The following is a 15375-nucleotide window of genomic DNA, read 5'->3' as shown; positions in this document are numbered from 1 at the left end:
AGTCCTTTGTGAGCTAATAAAGGCATAGTGGCAAATAAGGGCATGAGATCACAAGATTATATAACTGAATTCTGTTTTAAAAGTTCTTCTGAAAATTATTACAATAATGTAAATACAAAGGCAAATCATACATTAAACCAAACATTAGACCAAATATTACATTAATTCATGCTTTAACTTGCACAAACCTTTGACTATTAACAAAAAGAAATGAATAAATAATAATAAAATAAAAATACATTTTAGGAAGTTATGAATGGATTTAGAATCGTAGAAGATAAGAATTTATTTTTTTTGCATGCCTCTATTGGCACATAAACCCTTAACCGTTTAATATCACCCCTGGCTACGCTGACACATGGTAACAAAATCCCCATTTCTTTCTTTCAGAATGCTGTCTTTATTTGCATCCACACTTGCAATTATTTCAAAATAAAGGTCTTCTTCGGTCACATGGTCGTTGCTCACCATGGCAGTCTGGGAAGGCGTGGTGTCCCGGTCGACAGCGGTCACATCGCTCCCCCTCCACGCCTCCACGGCACAGGCAGCGACCCGAGGCATCGCACACCCCGTACGCCGTCCCCCGGTAGTCACAAATACACTCTGTACACACAACGTAGTTCATTTCAACAATAAAAGCAGACAAATAAAAAAAAAGTGAGAAGCCGCTGAGCTGTTTCTGGCAGCTGAATGACAAAATACTTCCGCCGGCTTCTCATATTGTGGCACGTGGTGGTACGGCGACATCTCGCCAGGCCTCCCGTGGTATCGGTATGTGAATACACTTGGCACAGAGACAGCATGGCCACCAGAGAGACCGCAAATGTTTTCTTCCCCCCCCCCCCCCTAAGCTGCTCCGAAACATTAAAATCAGCTTTTCCAAAAAAGTTATTGTTTGCCTACATTCTTCTGACAAATAAGAACAGGACTAAAGGTCTTTGTTTTTAATAGAAATGCCATATTATTAATCATTTCCCAGCATGGAAGGAAAACCAGAAAAGGAGATTTAGAACAAGGGGGGCCTCGCTAATAATAGTCAGTTCTCACAGTCCCAGCTGACGGTTGCTCTCCGGAGAGGCCTCAAATGAACATAAATCCTCCTCTGACGGGTTTTGCTCAACAATTGCAGCAGATTCCCTCATACTGACAATCTGGACTGTCCCATTAAACCCAGCTCTGTTTTCATAAGGCCTACACACATTATCTGAGCTTTTGTCATGCCTTTATACAGTAAGCCCTTTATTTATTGACCCCTCTCAACATTTAACTCCAGAAAAACCCCAAAGTCAGACATGGCGGTGCCTCACAGGCTCCACCAAAGCCCTGTTTAACAACCGAGGCTAAATAAACGAAGACTCATGCCACAAAAAAAGAGATTTTTACCTCTTTTTTGTTTTGTTTTTAGATAAACAAGAAGAAGAGATACAAGCAGTTAACATAGCATCGGCGTGTCAACACCTCTATGGTAGCACAACATATCAGGTGTAATCACACTCACGCTGACAGCTGGGCGAGCCGAAATAACCCGGAGCGCAAGTCGTGGGCACTAAACCGGGAGAGGAAGGGGAGAAAGAAAGAGCATCACGAGCATTTTAAACGTTTGTTTAAAGACATCTGTCGAGCTCAACTGTGGGACGAGACGCTTGTTGATTGAACGTACCCACAATAGGTCCTGCGGGGGATTTGGTGGTCGTCTGGTAGACGGGATATCCTGATTGCAAAGGAAATGTAATGTGAAATAAAGACCTCCGCTGATGGGAAACTGTGATCGGGTAAAAACCCTCAAAATGTAAACTTTATACAGAGCGGGGTGGGAAATTTGCTTTTCGTAAGATTTAGAAATTCACATGAGTGTTATAAGATAGAGAACGCAATGCAATTAGTTCAGTTTACATTATAGAAGGAGCTGGGACATTTTGGGAAATATATGCTATGCTCAAGCGTTTTTTTGTGTGTGGTTTTGGCAACTTAAGACAGAGTCAGAGTCCCATTTCCTGTCTTTATGCTAAGCTATGCTAACTGCTACACACCTAGCATTAACATCCTAGCAAAAAATCTAATCTAAATCATCTAACAATGTGAAACTACACCTTAAAGACTTCGTTCCATAGAAGTAAATAATCACATAATACAACCAGCAATAAACTAAACTTTGATCTACTGCATCACAAATACAGGTTGTAAAAAAGAAAAAACCCAGACGGCCTCTGGATGACTGTGTCAGCATGTTTAGACTAGTTATGATTCCAGCCTGGAGATGAAAGGTTTAATAATAATAACCTCTAGTTATAAATCTATGTATTGCTCATACGATGCCATCATCTGTAATTGATTTCACATTTTCAAAGACATAAAACTACAACAACAACAATGCACCGGGGGGAAATTAAAGATTTCTTGTTCACGTATTGTGACTGTTGAATGGTGGCTCTCTATGGCCCGTTATGAGGACGAGGAAGTGTAAGAGTTAAAAAACACCAACTTACGGATACACTGAGGGTAGTAGTAGTGTCCGTCGGCACAGCGCTCACAGTTTTCTCCTGTGAATTCGGGCTTGCAGATACACCTGCCGGACCCCATCGCACAGCCGGCCGTCGTCCTTCCATCACACCTGCAGGCTGTTTTTACAGTTAACATTTACAGACATCACTGAGGGTGTCCTGATGTAATTCTATACTGTGATTTGCACTTTGTGTCCCTAATAAAAACATATTGATATAAAAAATATTTAAATATAAATAAATTCCTTTCAAACGTTTTTTTGTTTTGTATTTATTAATTTCACTTTCTTTTTTTAATTAATTTTTTTGTTCCGTCCTTTCACTTCTACTAGTGACTTCTTCTACTGTTGTTGTAAAGTACGTTCTACTATAACTGTGTACTTATGCTACGTAGTGTCTTGCATTTTCAAAAATCAATAAATACAATGTTAAAAAAATGTTTTTTTAAATTAACATTTGCAGATAAATGTGCAGTGAACTCGGCGATTTGACAACAGAATGCCTGAATCTGTACATCATCTGAGAAAATGGTAAATGGACCTGCATTTATTTATCACAAAATCATGATGATAGTTAAGTAAAAAAAAAATGACAGTAGTTCCCTCATCACATGCTCTATCTAATTGTTCTCCAACTGTCTTCATCATTCTGAAACCAAACAACAACAAATGTTGAAGATGACTAATCATAGACATGAGACATAACAAATGTCTCATGTTACCATTTTTTTTTACATTACATACATGTGTTGTGTGGGCATTTGTGTAAACTGCGTTGCTCATCTTGTTTTTGTTAAATTGTTTTGTCTATTTTTCGAAACGAACCCGGTCCCTGCACTCTGCCCTGGTGTACACCCGCCTGCAGATGCATCAACCAAACACATAAACGGAGCACAATATTAAAAAAAGACTGCACATAACTTTCAAAAAATGCTTACAACTATATCCATCGTCTCACAATGAGAGATCTCAGGAGTGAATCAGGATGATTAAAACCTTTTGCTGACAAAAAAACAAAAAAACTCTTCCTCCGGTAAGCCGACTCAATTGAGCTTGTGGATTTTTACAGTTTATCTTTTCAAAGGGCAACAGGTTTAATTCCACCGCTCTCTAATGTGCAAACACAACTGGCAGCTATTTATGTGGCGGTGGAGCAGCCATGGACCATTAAACTAATGCAAACAAGAGCGGAGCCCAGTTCAGCGATAATACGAGGAGCGGCGGTGCCACTCTGAATATAACAGCGTTTTGGCTCTGCTTGTTCGTCAGGTCCAATCCCTACATGGTGAGACATCATTGAATTGCCAAAACGTAGCCTGAACATTTGACGGATGGCAAAGTTTCAGTAATGTGCTTCTCTTGGATTCATTAAATTGGCTGCAGATGCTGATTTGAACTGGTATCTGAAGAATTTATGCTCTCGTTTGTTCAAGATAATTTCCACGTTTGTATGTCTAGAGGTACAGAATGTAAAATAGATCGCAAAACAATAAATGCTACATGAAATGGTAACTCACGTGTGCACCCAGTGGGAGACTCAGGAGGAACTCCATGAGGTCTGTAGAAACCTTCAAGGCATTTCTCACAGTTCACTCCAGCCGTGTTGTGCTAAAGGAAAACACAAATACCGTGTGAGCCCATAACTTATACATTATAATAATAATAATAATAATACATAGGTTTTATATAGCGCTTTTCTAGGTACCCAAAGACGCTTATTATGGAATAGAGACAACAGAATGTCTCTGAAAAAAAAAACATTATTTGATTGTTTTTCATTAAAAAGGTAAACATGTAAAACTATAAGAATATTTGCTTGTCAACATGTAAAGTGCTTATGTTTTGGTTCCATTTTAAGAGTTTTGAGCAGATTTTTGATGATTATATCAGGATAATATTGGGAATTATTTTGGCCATTTTATTCATATGAAATAAAGTCAAATGTGCATTTTAAATGAGCTCTCTTTTTCCGTGTCTCCAACGACAGCGAGCTAAGACAGCCTTTCAAGTCCCGATAGTCACGATTATCCCAATAACGGCAATTCACAACGATCAACTTATTGTTTTTTTATTGCGATCCGGGATAAAATCCTACATCATATTCCAGAGGGATATCATATTATATCATAAACACTGAATAAACTTTACTTTGACAACAAGTCTTCTTAGCGTTATATGTTTGTAAATGGAAAACAGCATCACAAATTCAACATGGTGGATATCAAATCCTCCAGAGCACTCACACAGACAACGTTTTTCTTCCTTTTTTTAATATATCTCTCCTCCTCCTCCTCCTCCTCACAGCCGCCACACACAGGAATCAGTTTAGACTTGACATGCATTTCTCACCTGACAGTTGATGCACACTCCTCCTCCGTCATACCTCCCGAAGGTGTCTAAACTTGCTCCCCTCCTTTCCACCTCTGGGTCGTAATAACAGTCAACGGCATGGGAGAAACACTGGCAGGCTGAGGAGGGAAAACCCACCACACACACACACACTATTATTCTATACCCCTTGGCAAATTACCTCTCGCCCTCCCGCCTGTATTTAAGCACCTTGAGCTACTCATTCCCCCCAAAAAGGGACTTTTATAAAAATCAAACAGGAAGGCACATCCTCTTCCTGGATGCCACCCCTGCTGCTCATTAATGTTTATGAGTGGTTATCACACTGATTAGAGTCTTTTTTTTGGCTGCTGCAGCAAAAGGAATATTTGTCAACCGTCCAAAGCAATCACATTCACGTCTTGATGGCTCGCCGATAAGCTGGCGATATATCTGGTAGGCCCGGCTACCACCGGCTGATTAGCTGGCTTAGCTGACAAAAAAAAAAAAAAAAAAAGAAGCTTGTTATCCTGGAGCTAGTTGTACACTCACTGCGCCGTTCATCATACATACCATATGAGGAATGTCCTCTCAACTCTTCACCGAGGCTCAGTGCAATACCATAACAGGGCATCCACACACACACAACAGGGCTTCAATATCAGAGGCAAGAGGACACTTCAGTCCAGCCCGAGGGCCGTAACTCAAGGAGGCAGCAGCCGAGTCTGCTCGTGTTTACACGTGCACACTCACGCTTGACGACGTGCACACTTACGCTGACACTCGTTGGGGCTGTCCACGGTGGCGACGCGCCACGGCTTCTGGTTGAAGCTCGGGCAGCAGCGGTCACATGACACGCCGCAGGTCCTGTGTTGGCACTCACACTGGAGACTGCAAGAGATGAAGTCAGTTTACATTTAACATCTTAAAATATCATTTTTTAGACACTAGGGGGCAGCAGAGAAAGATTTAAGCTCAGTGCTGACATATTATTTATCTTATGAGGCGGAGTCAGTTCCTTCTTTAAGTACTTTAATCGCATTTCCTTCCCTTGTTTCACCTGTATTTCTCTTTTTATTCTGCTTTAAGAGTTGTATTTTATTATTATTATTATCGCTTTTAGCACTTTTATTTTGTTATTGCTGTGTTTTTATTTGTGAAGCGCTTTGTAACCCTTTTTATGCTATATGAGTAAAAATATTATTATTGCAATAAATAAGTTGTCATGGCCGACAACAAAATTAGCATCCATGTAAACGTTTCAGACAACCTGATGAATGTCCAACATTCCCTCTGCTTTTGGCTCTGTTTTGGTCTCCACCAACTACTGCTAACTTTGTCTGTCTAATATCAATCTATTTTAATAAAAACAGTAAGACAGAACCAAAACAAGTAAATTGAAGGCCATCAAATCAACACCATGAGATAAAAGCAGCATGGGTAATAATAATAATAATAAAAATCGGTGTTCCAGCAATGCTTTTCCCACTATACATCACCATCTGATCCATTGTTGATATGAAAATATTGTTAGGAGCAGCTTTAATCCAATGGGTCCATTTATTTAAAATGTTGCTTAATTGCAAACAATAAAACACAACGATGTTGTGATGTTTACCTGTTGAGAATACAGAGGACTGTAGTGGTTCAAAGCAGGACCTGGATATAACCTGAAGCCCTTTACAATAGTGATGTCAGTGTACAAACATATGAGGTAATTGTCTTTCATCAGAAACACTATGTCTCTGTGTTTTCAGCATTAAGTCATCTCCCTGTGTTCCTGCACAGCAGCACCATTGTACAGACAGACTCACAATCACATGGAAATCATTGACTTGTTCCAGTTATAGCTGACTTTTTAAATGTTTATAGCAAACCGGCTTCAGGATATAATTAATGGAACACGCGTGTTAAACGTTTACAGCAAAAAATTTAAATTTTTCTTAAGACAAAGGGACGAACTGACCTGTTTGGGTTGTCATGGTTACGCCCCCCAGCGCACTCCTGCGCGTGGCCGTGACAATCACAGCGTCCACCGATGCTGATGTCTTTGATACTGTAGTAATACTGTCAACAAATAGAGGGGAAAGTCATCGCCAGCTACATTTCAAAATAAAAGCGGTGTTGTGGTTTTTTTTCGGCAAACCACACCAGAACAAACGTCTTTGGTTCGGCTGAAGTGAGTCACGCGTGTTCGACTAGTACAAACGCATAACTATGAGGTTAGGTTGGTTTATGGGGTGAATCAGTGCATGAACAAAAAAAAAAGGAAAAAAAGAGAGATAAGAAACAACGGCTGAGATAAATAACTAAATAAATGAATGAGCTGTTTTGGATACGAAACCTCGAGTACACATTTCTGGAATTAAAGAGATTTACTTCCTACAATTACATAAAAGCTACGTCACATGACAAGGATGAGTGTGTGAGCAGGATACAGATCGGTGTGTTTGACCAGATGGCGTCTGTGTGTGAGGTTGTCCGGTCGTATGAGCCTCACCCTGCGGGTGACGGTGGGATCCCTCTGGGCTTTGGAGATCAGGTGACCCAGCAGGGTGTTGGTGCGCAGGAAGCGCAGGCGGATGTTGGTGGCCTTCGTGAAGTCTCGCAGCACCGGCGAGTAGGTGAAGTTTTTGGACCCGGGCCGACCGTTGACCAGAGACACCACGATCTGGACGACACGGATTTTTTTTATTTTACACGATTGTTTTTCGATGAATTTCTGAGATTAAAATGTTAAAATGTGATGTTTATTTTTACCTCTCCGTTCTCCAACGGGACGATGCGGGAATATTCTGTGCTGCAGAGCTGGTCATCGTCATGTACGATACGGGCGTTGGGCTGCTGCCCGAACTTTTCAATACACTCACGCTTAGAATCTTTGAAAAAACACCACATATGCCATTCATTTTGTAATGTAAAGACAGTAATATTACCACATGGATGACTTCTGTAAAGGTAATTTATTTAGTTGTGTGGCATCCAAATATAGCATTTGTGGAAGAAAAATGAATTATGAGCGTTGTTGAAGAAGTGGAGTCTGAGTGTGATGGCAAAGACTCTGATATTGTAAATGTGATGAGTCACAGCTGAGTCTCCTGGCATTCTGTGAGCACAGGTGCATCCTAGATATTGTCATCATCGTGGCTCAGATATGTCGACTCGGCAAAATCGAGGGAATGTTTTTACTGCACTTGCGACTTTCAACATTTACCCTCAAAGCATAAAAGTTTTCAAGCTGACATCGATCCTTTGGGGTTATAATCTTCTACATTTCATGGCAGGAAAGCGTAATTATAATGGCTGCATTCCATTCAGCTGTGCCAGGGCCTCTGGTGCTCTACGTGATGGATCTCTTGGCTTAGCGGGCCATTGTTAGTCACACCTGTGGGTTTCCGAATATAGAGACCAAACACCACGTCTGAAAAAAGAAAATCTGCTACCAGGTGCAATAAGTCGAGCTCGCTATTATGGTAGAGAAGTGAAAAATAGAGCCTGATTTAAATAAAGACGGGAAAATACATACTGTTTCATGTTAGAACAAACCCATGCAATGTTGGATTTCTTTTTTTGTATGTATTCTATCATCTTATTTTATTTTTCTGTTTTTTGGGGATCTGTGATGCAATGAAAATATTAAGAAAAATATATAATTATATATAAAAATATTAATTTCTTAACCGAATGTAAGGTCAAGTGAGTCCGGTATGTTTTAGTGCCATTTTAAGAGTTTTATTCATAATATTTTGATGATATTTATGATTATTTTTGCAAGGATAATCGTGACATTAGGGAGGGGGGAGGTCTGGCTGGTTATATGTGTCTGATTTCCAGCCAATAATCTGACCAATAACTTTCAATCTTAATGTAATTCATAGCACAATGATTGAGGCAGTGTGCAAAATTAAAAAAAAATTAACTTACGTGCAAAATACTGCCAGGGGATGAAGGTCCTCCCGTTGTCTACGGAGCGCTCCAGCACCCAGAGGTCGGGGCGGGGTGAATTTCCAAACTTGAGGAGGACGTACGCCACATGGAAGAGCTGAAAACCAGAACACAAACAGCTGAACAACAGGCTCTGTACCATTATGTATAATTTATATCTAAGTCTCGGCCAACAGCTCAGACTTTTCCCTTCCTTTCTTCTGAAAGTTAGGGGTGAGTATTGGCAAGAACCTTATGATACGATACGTATCACGATACTTTGGTCACGATACGATACATATCACGATACTTTGGTCACGATACGATACGTATCACGATATAAATAAAGATGAAAACACAAGTACCTGTATACGTACATCAGATGATATTGATCAGAGGACAAATTGAGTCAAAACTATTTCATTCAAAACAGCCTCTCCATTTTATTAATTCCCATGAAATTCACTGGAATAAATATTATTATAATATAAATAAAATGAAAAAGGATAAAGTACTGCATTCACAATGCGTCTGAACATGAATCTGTTTTTTTTTTTTAAATCGATCTTTGGAGTTGAAAAATCTATATTGTATTGGGCGGCAAAGTATCGCGATATATTGCCGTATCGATATTTTTACCCACCTTTACTGAAAGTACAGCATCAGACTCAAAAACAGTTTCCATCAGGCTGCTGAACGACTGACACACAAACCAATAACTCTCTGAACTGTATATTTGCACATTTGCACTGAATCGAGGCCGAAGCCTTCTGCTCTGAGCCTTTTATTCTTGCAGCATCTGTTTGGCCGTAACAGCAAAGCACAAACAAAGTCACCATCGACATCCGTCAGCGTGGAGTCAATAACAGTGATGTTAGTGCAAAAAAACAAACAAACATCGGCTGAGCCCACATGATCTCTCTTTCTCCGAACTCTATCTCCACCTTTCATCTGAATATAACGTCCATACAAGGGCAAGAAAAACGATGCAAATGATTGTTTCTGCCAACACTGAGCCCTCTGTCGGCTTCAGAGCAGCGTGTTTTCCTTTCTACAGCTCGCCGACATCCTCATCAGACCCTGAAAGCGGGCGACTTCAGCTGGATTGAACTGCCTACAATGGAAAGGTAATTTGCGATAGTCAAAGCTCTCTATGTCACGGTCTCTCGCACGGACTTGACGTGGATTTGGAATTTAACCCCTTTGACACCAACCTGCGCGTGACACCTGCAGTGTCAACAAAACCGCCTCCTACACCTGACCACCACCTCCTCCACCACCACACCTCCGTCTAGTTTCCGTTCCATGCTATTTCATTTGCTGGCGTGGATCCTAAAGCAACATTTGACATGTTAAAAAAAAGTACTGTAGGCATATTTGAAGAAAAAAAAACGCGATGCAACGATGTGATGAATGAAAACTATGCCTGAAATATTGTGAGCGCTTGGAATAAAAGACATTTCTATAGAAGGGAGGGGTGAAAGGCAGGCCCACACATGTCTAGCATCCCTCAGCTCCTTGATGAAAAAAAAAACCCCAGCGGGCATTTGAAACATTCTGCTCACTCTCTCTCCTTGCATGAGGCAGGGAGCTACGCTAACACTCATATCAAAGCAAAGCAAAGAGGCACGGGCTGTGTCACGACGGATCCACAATTATTTTGATGGATATCTCTGCCCCCAACCCCCTGAAAAGTAAAAGCCTGTCAGTTCAAGTAGCCCTTGGGTTAATGGATTGTGGGAGAGTTCAGAGGTCACTCTCTGTTAACAATCCCTGATAACAAATCGTAAAATCATTAGGTTGCAAATAACCGAGAATAGACTTTTTTATTTTTTACTGCTGTTTAGTCCATGTTGTCATTAAGCAAAATCTTGTAAAGTAAATAAAATAGCTGAGCTAAAATAGAACAGCCTCTTTCTGACCTCCGCTTTGAATCGGGCGGGTCTGGAAATTAATTAGAAAACACTTCCACCCACATGTAACAGGATGTGCAAAAAAATAAACAAATCATTTAAAAAAACAGGGGGAGGGCGCACGTCACGCAAGCAAAGACGTGGGCCGTCCTGCTAAACACAGAAGCGAGGAGCTGCCTTCTATCAGTACGATGAAGTGTAGTTCACACGGGCCGTGATGACATCACAAGAGGGGAAGGGAGGCAGGACAGTGAGATGGGAGGAGGGGGGTGAAACAGGGAAGGGGTGGCTCGAGACGTGCTGGCTGGCATGCCGACCTCATCTCAGATTCCAAACATAGTGCCACATTCCCCCGTCCCTCCTGATGCCCCCTGAAAACAGAGCGTGCCAGCGCTCTCAGGAACCACAATGCACAGCGGTGAAGATCTTCTCCACCTCTCGTCATGGATGCAGATAAATGTGTGTGAGAGATAACTGCTGGATAACAACGTCCTTTATCTTCCAGTTCTGCTGCAGTAAGTCACCGACGAGATGCACCGATACAGACACGGACTCAAACAGCTGGAATCTGAAACTTTAATAAGGCAAAATTCAGTAAAATGCATATCAATGTATTTGTTAAATTCTGTTTTGTTTTGAGTTAGAAAAGAAGGAAAAAAAGAACGATGGCGACAGTGCCCGTGATAAAACCAGAGTCAACATCGGACCTGCGTTTCAAAGGTGGCGTGATCTAAGGGATTTCAAAGGGCACGAAGTCGAGGGGAAGGAGCTCGGTGGTCGTGGGGGAGGAGCTCGGTGGTCGTGGGGGAGGAGCCTGAGAGTTGTAAACATTCAAAATCTGACAAAGTGCCCTCCATCCGCCGGACTTGGGACTGGGACTTTAATTGACAAGTCAGTCACGACTAAAGACACGTCACCAACTGTCAGATTGTCACAAATTGAAAAGCAATTTAAAAAAAAATAAACTTCATCAGAAAAATCCATTCCAGGCTCTGTGTAAATGTAAATGTGATGAGTCTCACGGAGCCGGAAGGCGGCGGCGGCGATGCCATTCACCGTGGCATCTCACACACCGACTCCATGCCAGCAGCCGAGCGACGGTGAGAAAAAGAATCCTCCGGAAACCAAACCCACTGAGACTGAGACTGTCCTGGCACATTGCTTCATTTCTCAGGCCCGTCTCTCTCCGAGTGTCATGCCAGTCTAAACACACACTCTTGAAATATGTCCAGCGCCCACGTTATTGTTTGCAGGAAGCATGAAATATTGGTGAAGGCTCGCTAAGCACACCGGGCGCAGGATTCCAGCGGGCGGACGATGACATTAAACAGATTGACACGCTTGTGGCATAAAAAACACATCCTCTCCTCCTCAGCCCCGCCCTGAATCTGCTGCTGCTCGGGGCTTCGGACCAGAGTGTCATGCCAGGAGGGGTTTTGGGGTGTAGGAGGCTGTGGGGTCAAAAAGGTCAAGGCTTGAGCTGTGCCAGGTAAGGCCTGTTTGACACCTCCTCAACCCCCGTCTCAAATTCCTGACCTTGACCCCCCTAATAATAGCATCACATATACAAGCTATTACTCTTTAATTAACACGGCAGAGCCACAACCGTTTCATCAGCAGCACTAACTTTTTTATTTTTCCTTCCTTGTTTCTACATGCAAATTCCTTTTGACACAAAACACACACAGTTACACTCCGCTGACATTTCGTGCCCACCGGGTGTTTGCGTTTTGTGTGTTATCATTTCTGGATTATTAACCCGTGACGGCTGATGTGTATGTGTGTGTGTGTGTGTGTGTGACAGCTCAAGAGTGATAAATGTGCACCCTTTGAGTGCAAGCTTGGTGCATGCCTACGCTCGAGGTAACAAAGCTGTGAAGCAGTGTTTCGTACTCACAGGAAAGCCCAAGGATCTGAAAAGAAAAAGGCCCGATTGCGTGACCCCCTTTGCCAACTGCCGTGCCTGCCACGTGGATCTCTTCCACTTATAATCTCTTTGTGTTAATCAAATGAAGTGTACCGTAAAAATGGACTGGGTAGGGATTTTTTTTACAGCCTTCTCAATCAGATACTACCGCGCCTGCAATGATTAATGTTGCTCTATTTCATAATCCATGTATGTGATAGTCTAAATACTGATTCTGCATCAAGTAAGTGATCTAGAAGTTAGGGGTGTGTTTTAAAACATACATGTGGCCCTGTGATGAAGAACTCTATGGTTCTAAAAAAAAGTGCATCACATTCAGTTATTCATTAGATTTTTAACATTTTCCATGAGGCAATTGTTTTTTTTTCTGAGTTAATGATGGAAGTAGCTAACGTGGGTGCCATCTTCCTTGTTTCTCAGCTACGTGAAGTTGCACATATGTGGCAACGATTGGGCAGCGAGTGATGTGTGTTGCTGTTGTCCCTGTGTAGCGTAATGAGCTGATGGAAACCAAGATTTTTTAGGTTTATTTAGGTTTGTGCAATAAAAGAAAAGAAGCAAAGCAAAAGAAGCAAAAGTTGCACAGTTGAGATTAAAGAAACACATACATCTCAACCTTATATCTAATCCTGTCTGATTTTAACAGACAGGAGATGTAAGCTAGTAATTCCAACGTCAATAAGTACATTTTCAAGCAAGTGCAGTCAAGAAGCAGGTATCGAATACCCCGATCCTAAATTCCACCCAAAGGGCACGGCGGAGCCGGGAGGACTAAATCTACAGCGAAAGCTCAGACTCCTGACGGATAGAAGCCCTCTGAGCGAGCTCCTGAGAGTCTGATGTGAGATCACAGGAATGCAATTCATAGGAGGCATCCCCTCCTGTTGAAGTGGATCAGCCCTGGCAGACAGAGCAGGCTGAAGCCCGGTGGGGTGGAGCAGTTGGCCTCCAGCTTACAACAATGCAATGTACAACTGTTTGTCTGTGTGCGACAGGTGGGAGCTGGAAGGGGAGAGTATAGTTCCCTCTGTCTCCATGACAGAGTTACTTATATGGGGGCAAAGAGAAGATCGTGTTAGCAATGTGGAGCCGCTTCTCTGCAATGAACCCTATACTCATTCACCTATTTATGAATTATGAACATAAAGTCAAACTGAGACATTTCTAGATTTGATTTGAACGTTTAAAAGATGATGAGCAGAGCAAAGTTGCAGATTGATTGGTGAATGCATGTCAAGATATTATTGGTTGGTACTCGTTGATATTTTCTAGGAAGAAATCACTTTTTTTGTATTTGTTTCAGCACATATTGTGTAGGTTGCACATTATGATGGCATCTAAATGGGTTTAAAAAGGCATTTTCATTTCAGCCTGACTTTCGGAAGCCATAAATCAATATTATATCTTGATATGAGACTAGATATCTGAGATTTTGGAGATCGTAATGCTTAAATGTGGTCTTTTCCTGGTTATAAACACTGCATTACACTAAAGTGATGTCATCTTCTAAACTCACAGACCGTTGAAGATTATTTATCATGAATCTTATTGCTTGAATAAAGAGTGAAACCCCAAAATGAAACCCTGGGTCTCAATGAGATTACCTCTACAATATCGTCTCAAGGCATTTGTGTCAAATATATCCAGATATTATATGCCTGGGAAAGTATTGCAATATTGAAATATAATACCAATGCAGTGTTACCTTCTACCAAGAAATAGTGTTATCATGTGGGTCTAGGAAAACTCCTGCTCTCCCATTGCATCAGTGCCTGCGTCAGTGAACCTGTGACTCCTGATAAAAAGGTGAGCAGATGTCCGTTAACCCCCCCCCTCCAAAGCTTTTCCACATCTGAGCTCCAGATTTACGATGAACTGTGATCCAGCAGCCCCCCCGTGATGCCAGACCCCAGCCATATACCGCTAACTAGCATGAGGTGCCTGTTAGCGGAGTAGTAAATAGCCGCCGGGGGTTTGGCCTGGCGCCTCGGGCAGCCCGGCTAAAGACGGGCACTTACATCACCTCCATCGTCACGACGACACGACAGCCAATTGTGTCTCCGAGGTCGGCCCGAGCCAGCTGCACCGCACGGGCAAAATCCTCACCACCAAGCAGAAAATAAGCAGCAACTGAATCTATCATTCGGTGTAGCATTGCATATTCAACACATGATTCAATAGCCTCGACATATTTGCTCACCATCTGTTGCCTGATATGGAAGGATGCAGCAATACAGGATCACAGCACAAGCATCATGCATGGTTGTATGTAAATGTCTAGTGAAGTGATTTCAGACTTGTGTGTTTGTGTTTGAGTACTTTCTCACCACCAAATTACACCACCACTCTACCCATTTACTGGGAGAAAGGCGGAGCGCCAGGTCACTTTCAGAAAGGCTTAAAAAGAACCAAACGTGGTGTGAGAGCCCCGAAGGAGCAGAGAAAGGGTGTCACACAATACCGCCTCCAAGGATCCTCTCCTCACACAAAAGGGGGCGACGGGCCTTGCAAATAAAACAACTCGGACCAACTTCGGTGGGAGGCGGGACCTCTAAAAGAGGGGGATTAGGTTCCAGGGGAATGTCTTTAAAATTGAGTTCTCGGAAGGTTGCAGAGTGATGCCGAAGCAAATCCACCTCTCAAACCTGATCCAGTTCTTGCACTTACATCCAAATATCATAGCCTGCTGCTGAGCTTATAACCTCTAAATCGCTGATAAGCAACAAGATATTCTGCTTCAATCAACAACAAACACCTGTCGCCTACAGAATTACTCCACAGCC

The 15375-nt window shown here is 42.1% G+C and overlaps 1 protein-coding gene across 4 annotated transcripts in view; it reads right to left on the bottom strand.

The window, feature by feature from the left end:
* The window catches only part of LOC311012362 (laminin subunit alpha-3-like), a 58636-nt gene that overhangs the window by 38757 nt on the left and 4504 nt on the right, over window positions 1–15375 (bottom strand). For all 4 annotated transcript variants that reach the window (XM_084007795.1, XM_084007794.1, XM_084007796.1 and 1 more), the window contains exons 3-13: window positions 8753–8870; window positions 7589–7707; window positions 7329–7499; window positions 6795–6895; window positions 5604–5719; window positions 4850–4968; window positions 4018–4108; window positions 2487–2618; window positions 1661–1711; window positions 1499–1546; window positions 469–603 (exon numbers count right to left, since the gene is read on the bottom strand). In XM_084007795.1, coding sequence (XP_083863921.1) covers window positions 469–603; window positions 1499–1546; window positions 1661–1711; window positions 2487–2618; window positions 4018–4108; window positions 4850–4968; window positions 5604–5719; window positions 6795–6895; window positions 7329–7499; window positions 7589–7707; window positions 8753–8870 — 1201 coding nt within the window. The remainder of the gene's footprint in view (window positions 1–468; window positions 604–1498; window positions 1547–1660; window positions 1712–2486; window positions 2619–4017; window positions 4109–4849; window positions 4969–5603; window positions 5720–6794; window positions 6896–7328; window positions 7500–7588; window positions 7708–8752; window positions 8871–15375) is intronic.

The sequence above is a fragment of the Eutrigla gurnardus genome (assembly GCF_963514095.1).
Source record: "Eutrigla gurnardus genome assembly, chromosome: 4".
Taxonomy (NCBI): Eukaryota; Metazoa; Chordata; class Actinopteri; order Perciformes; family Triglidae; genus Eutrigla; species Eutrigla gurnardus.
This window is presented reverse-complemented; position numbering and strand designations above follow the sequence as displayed.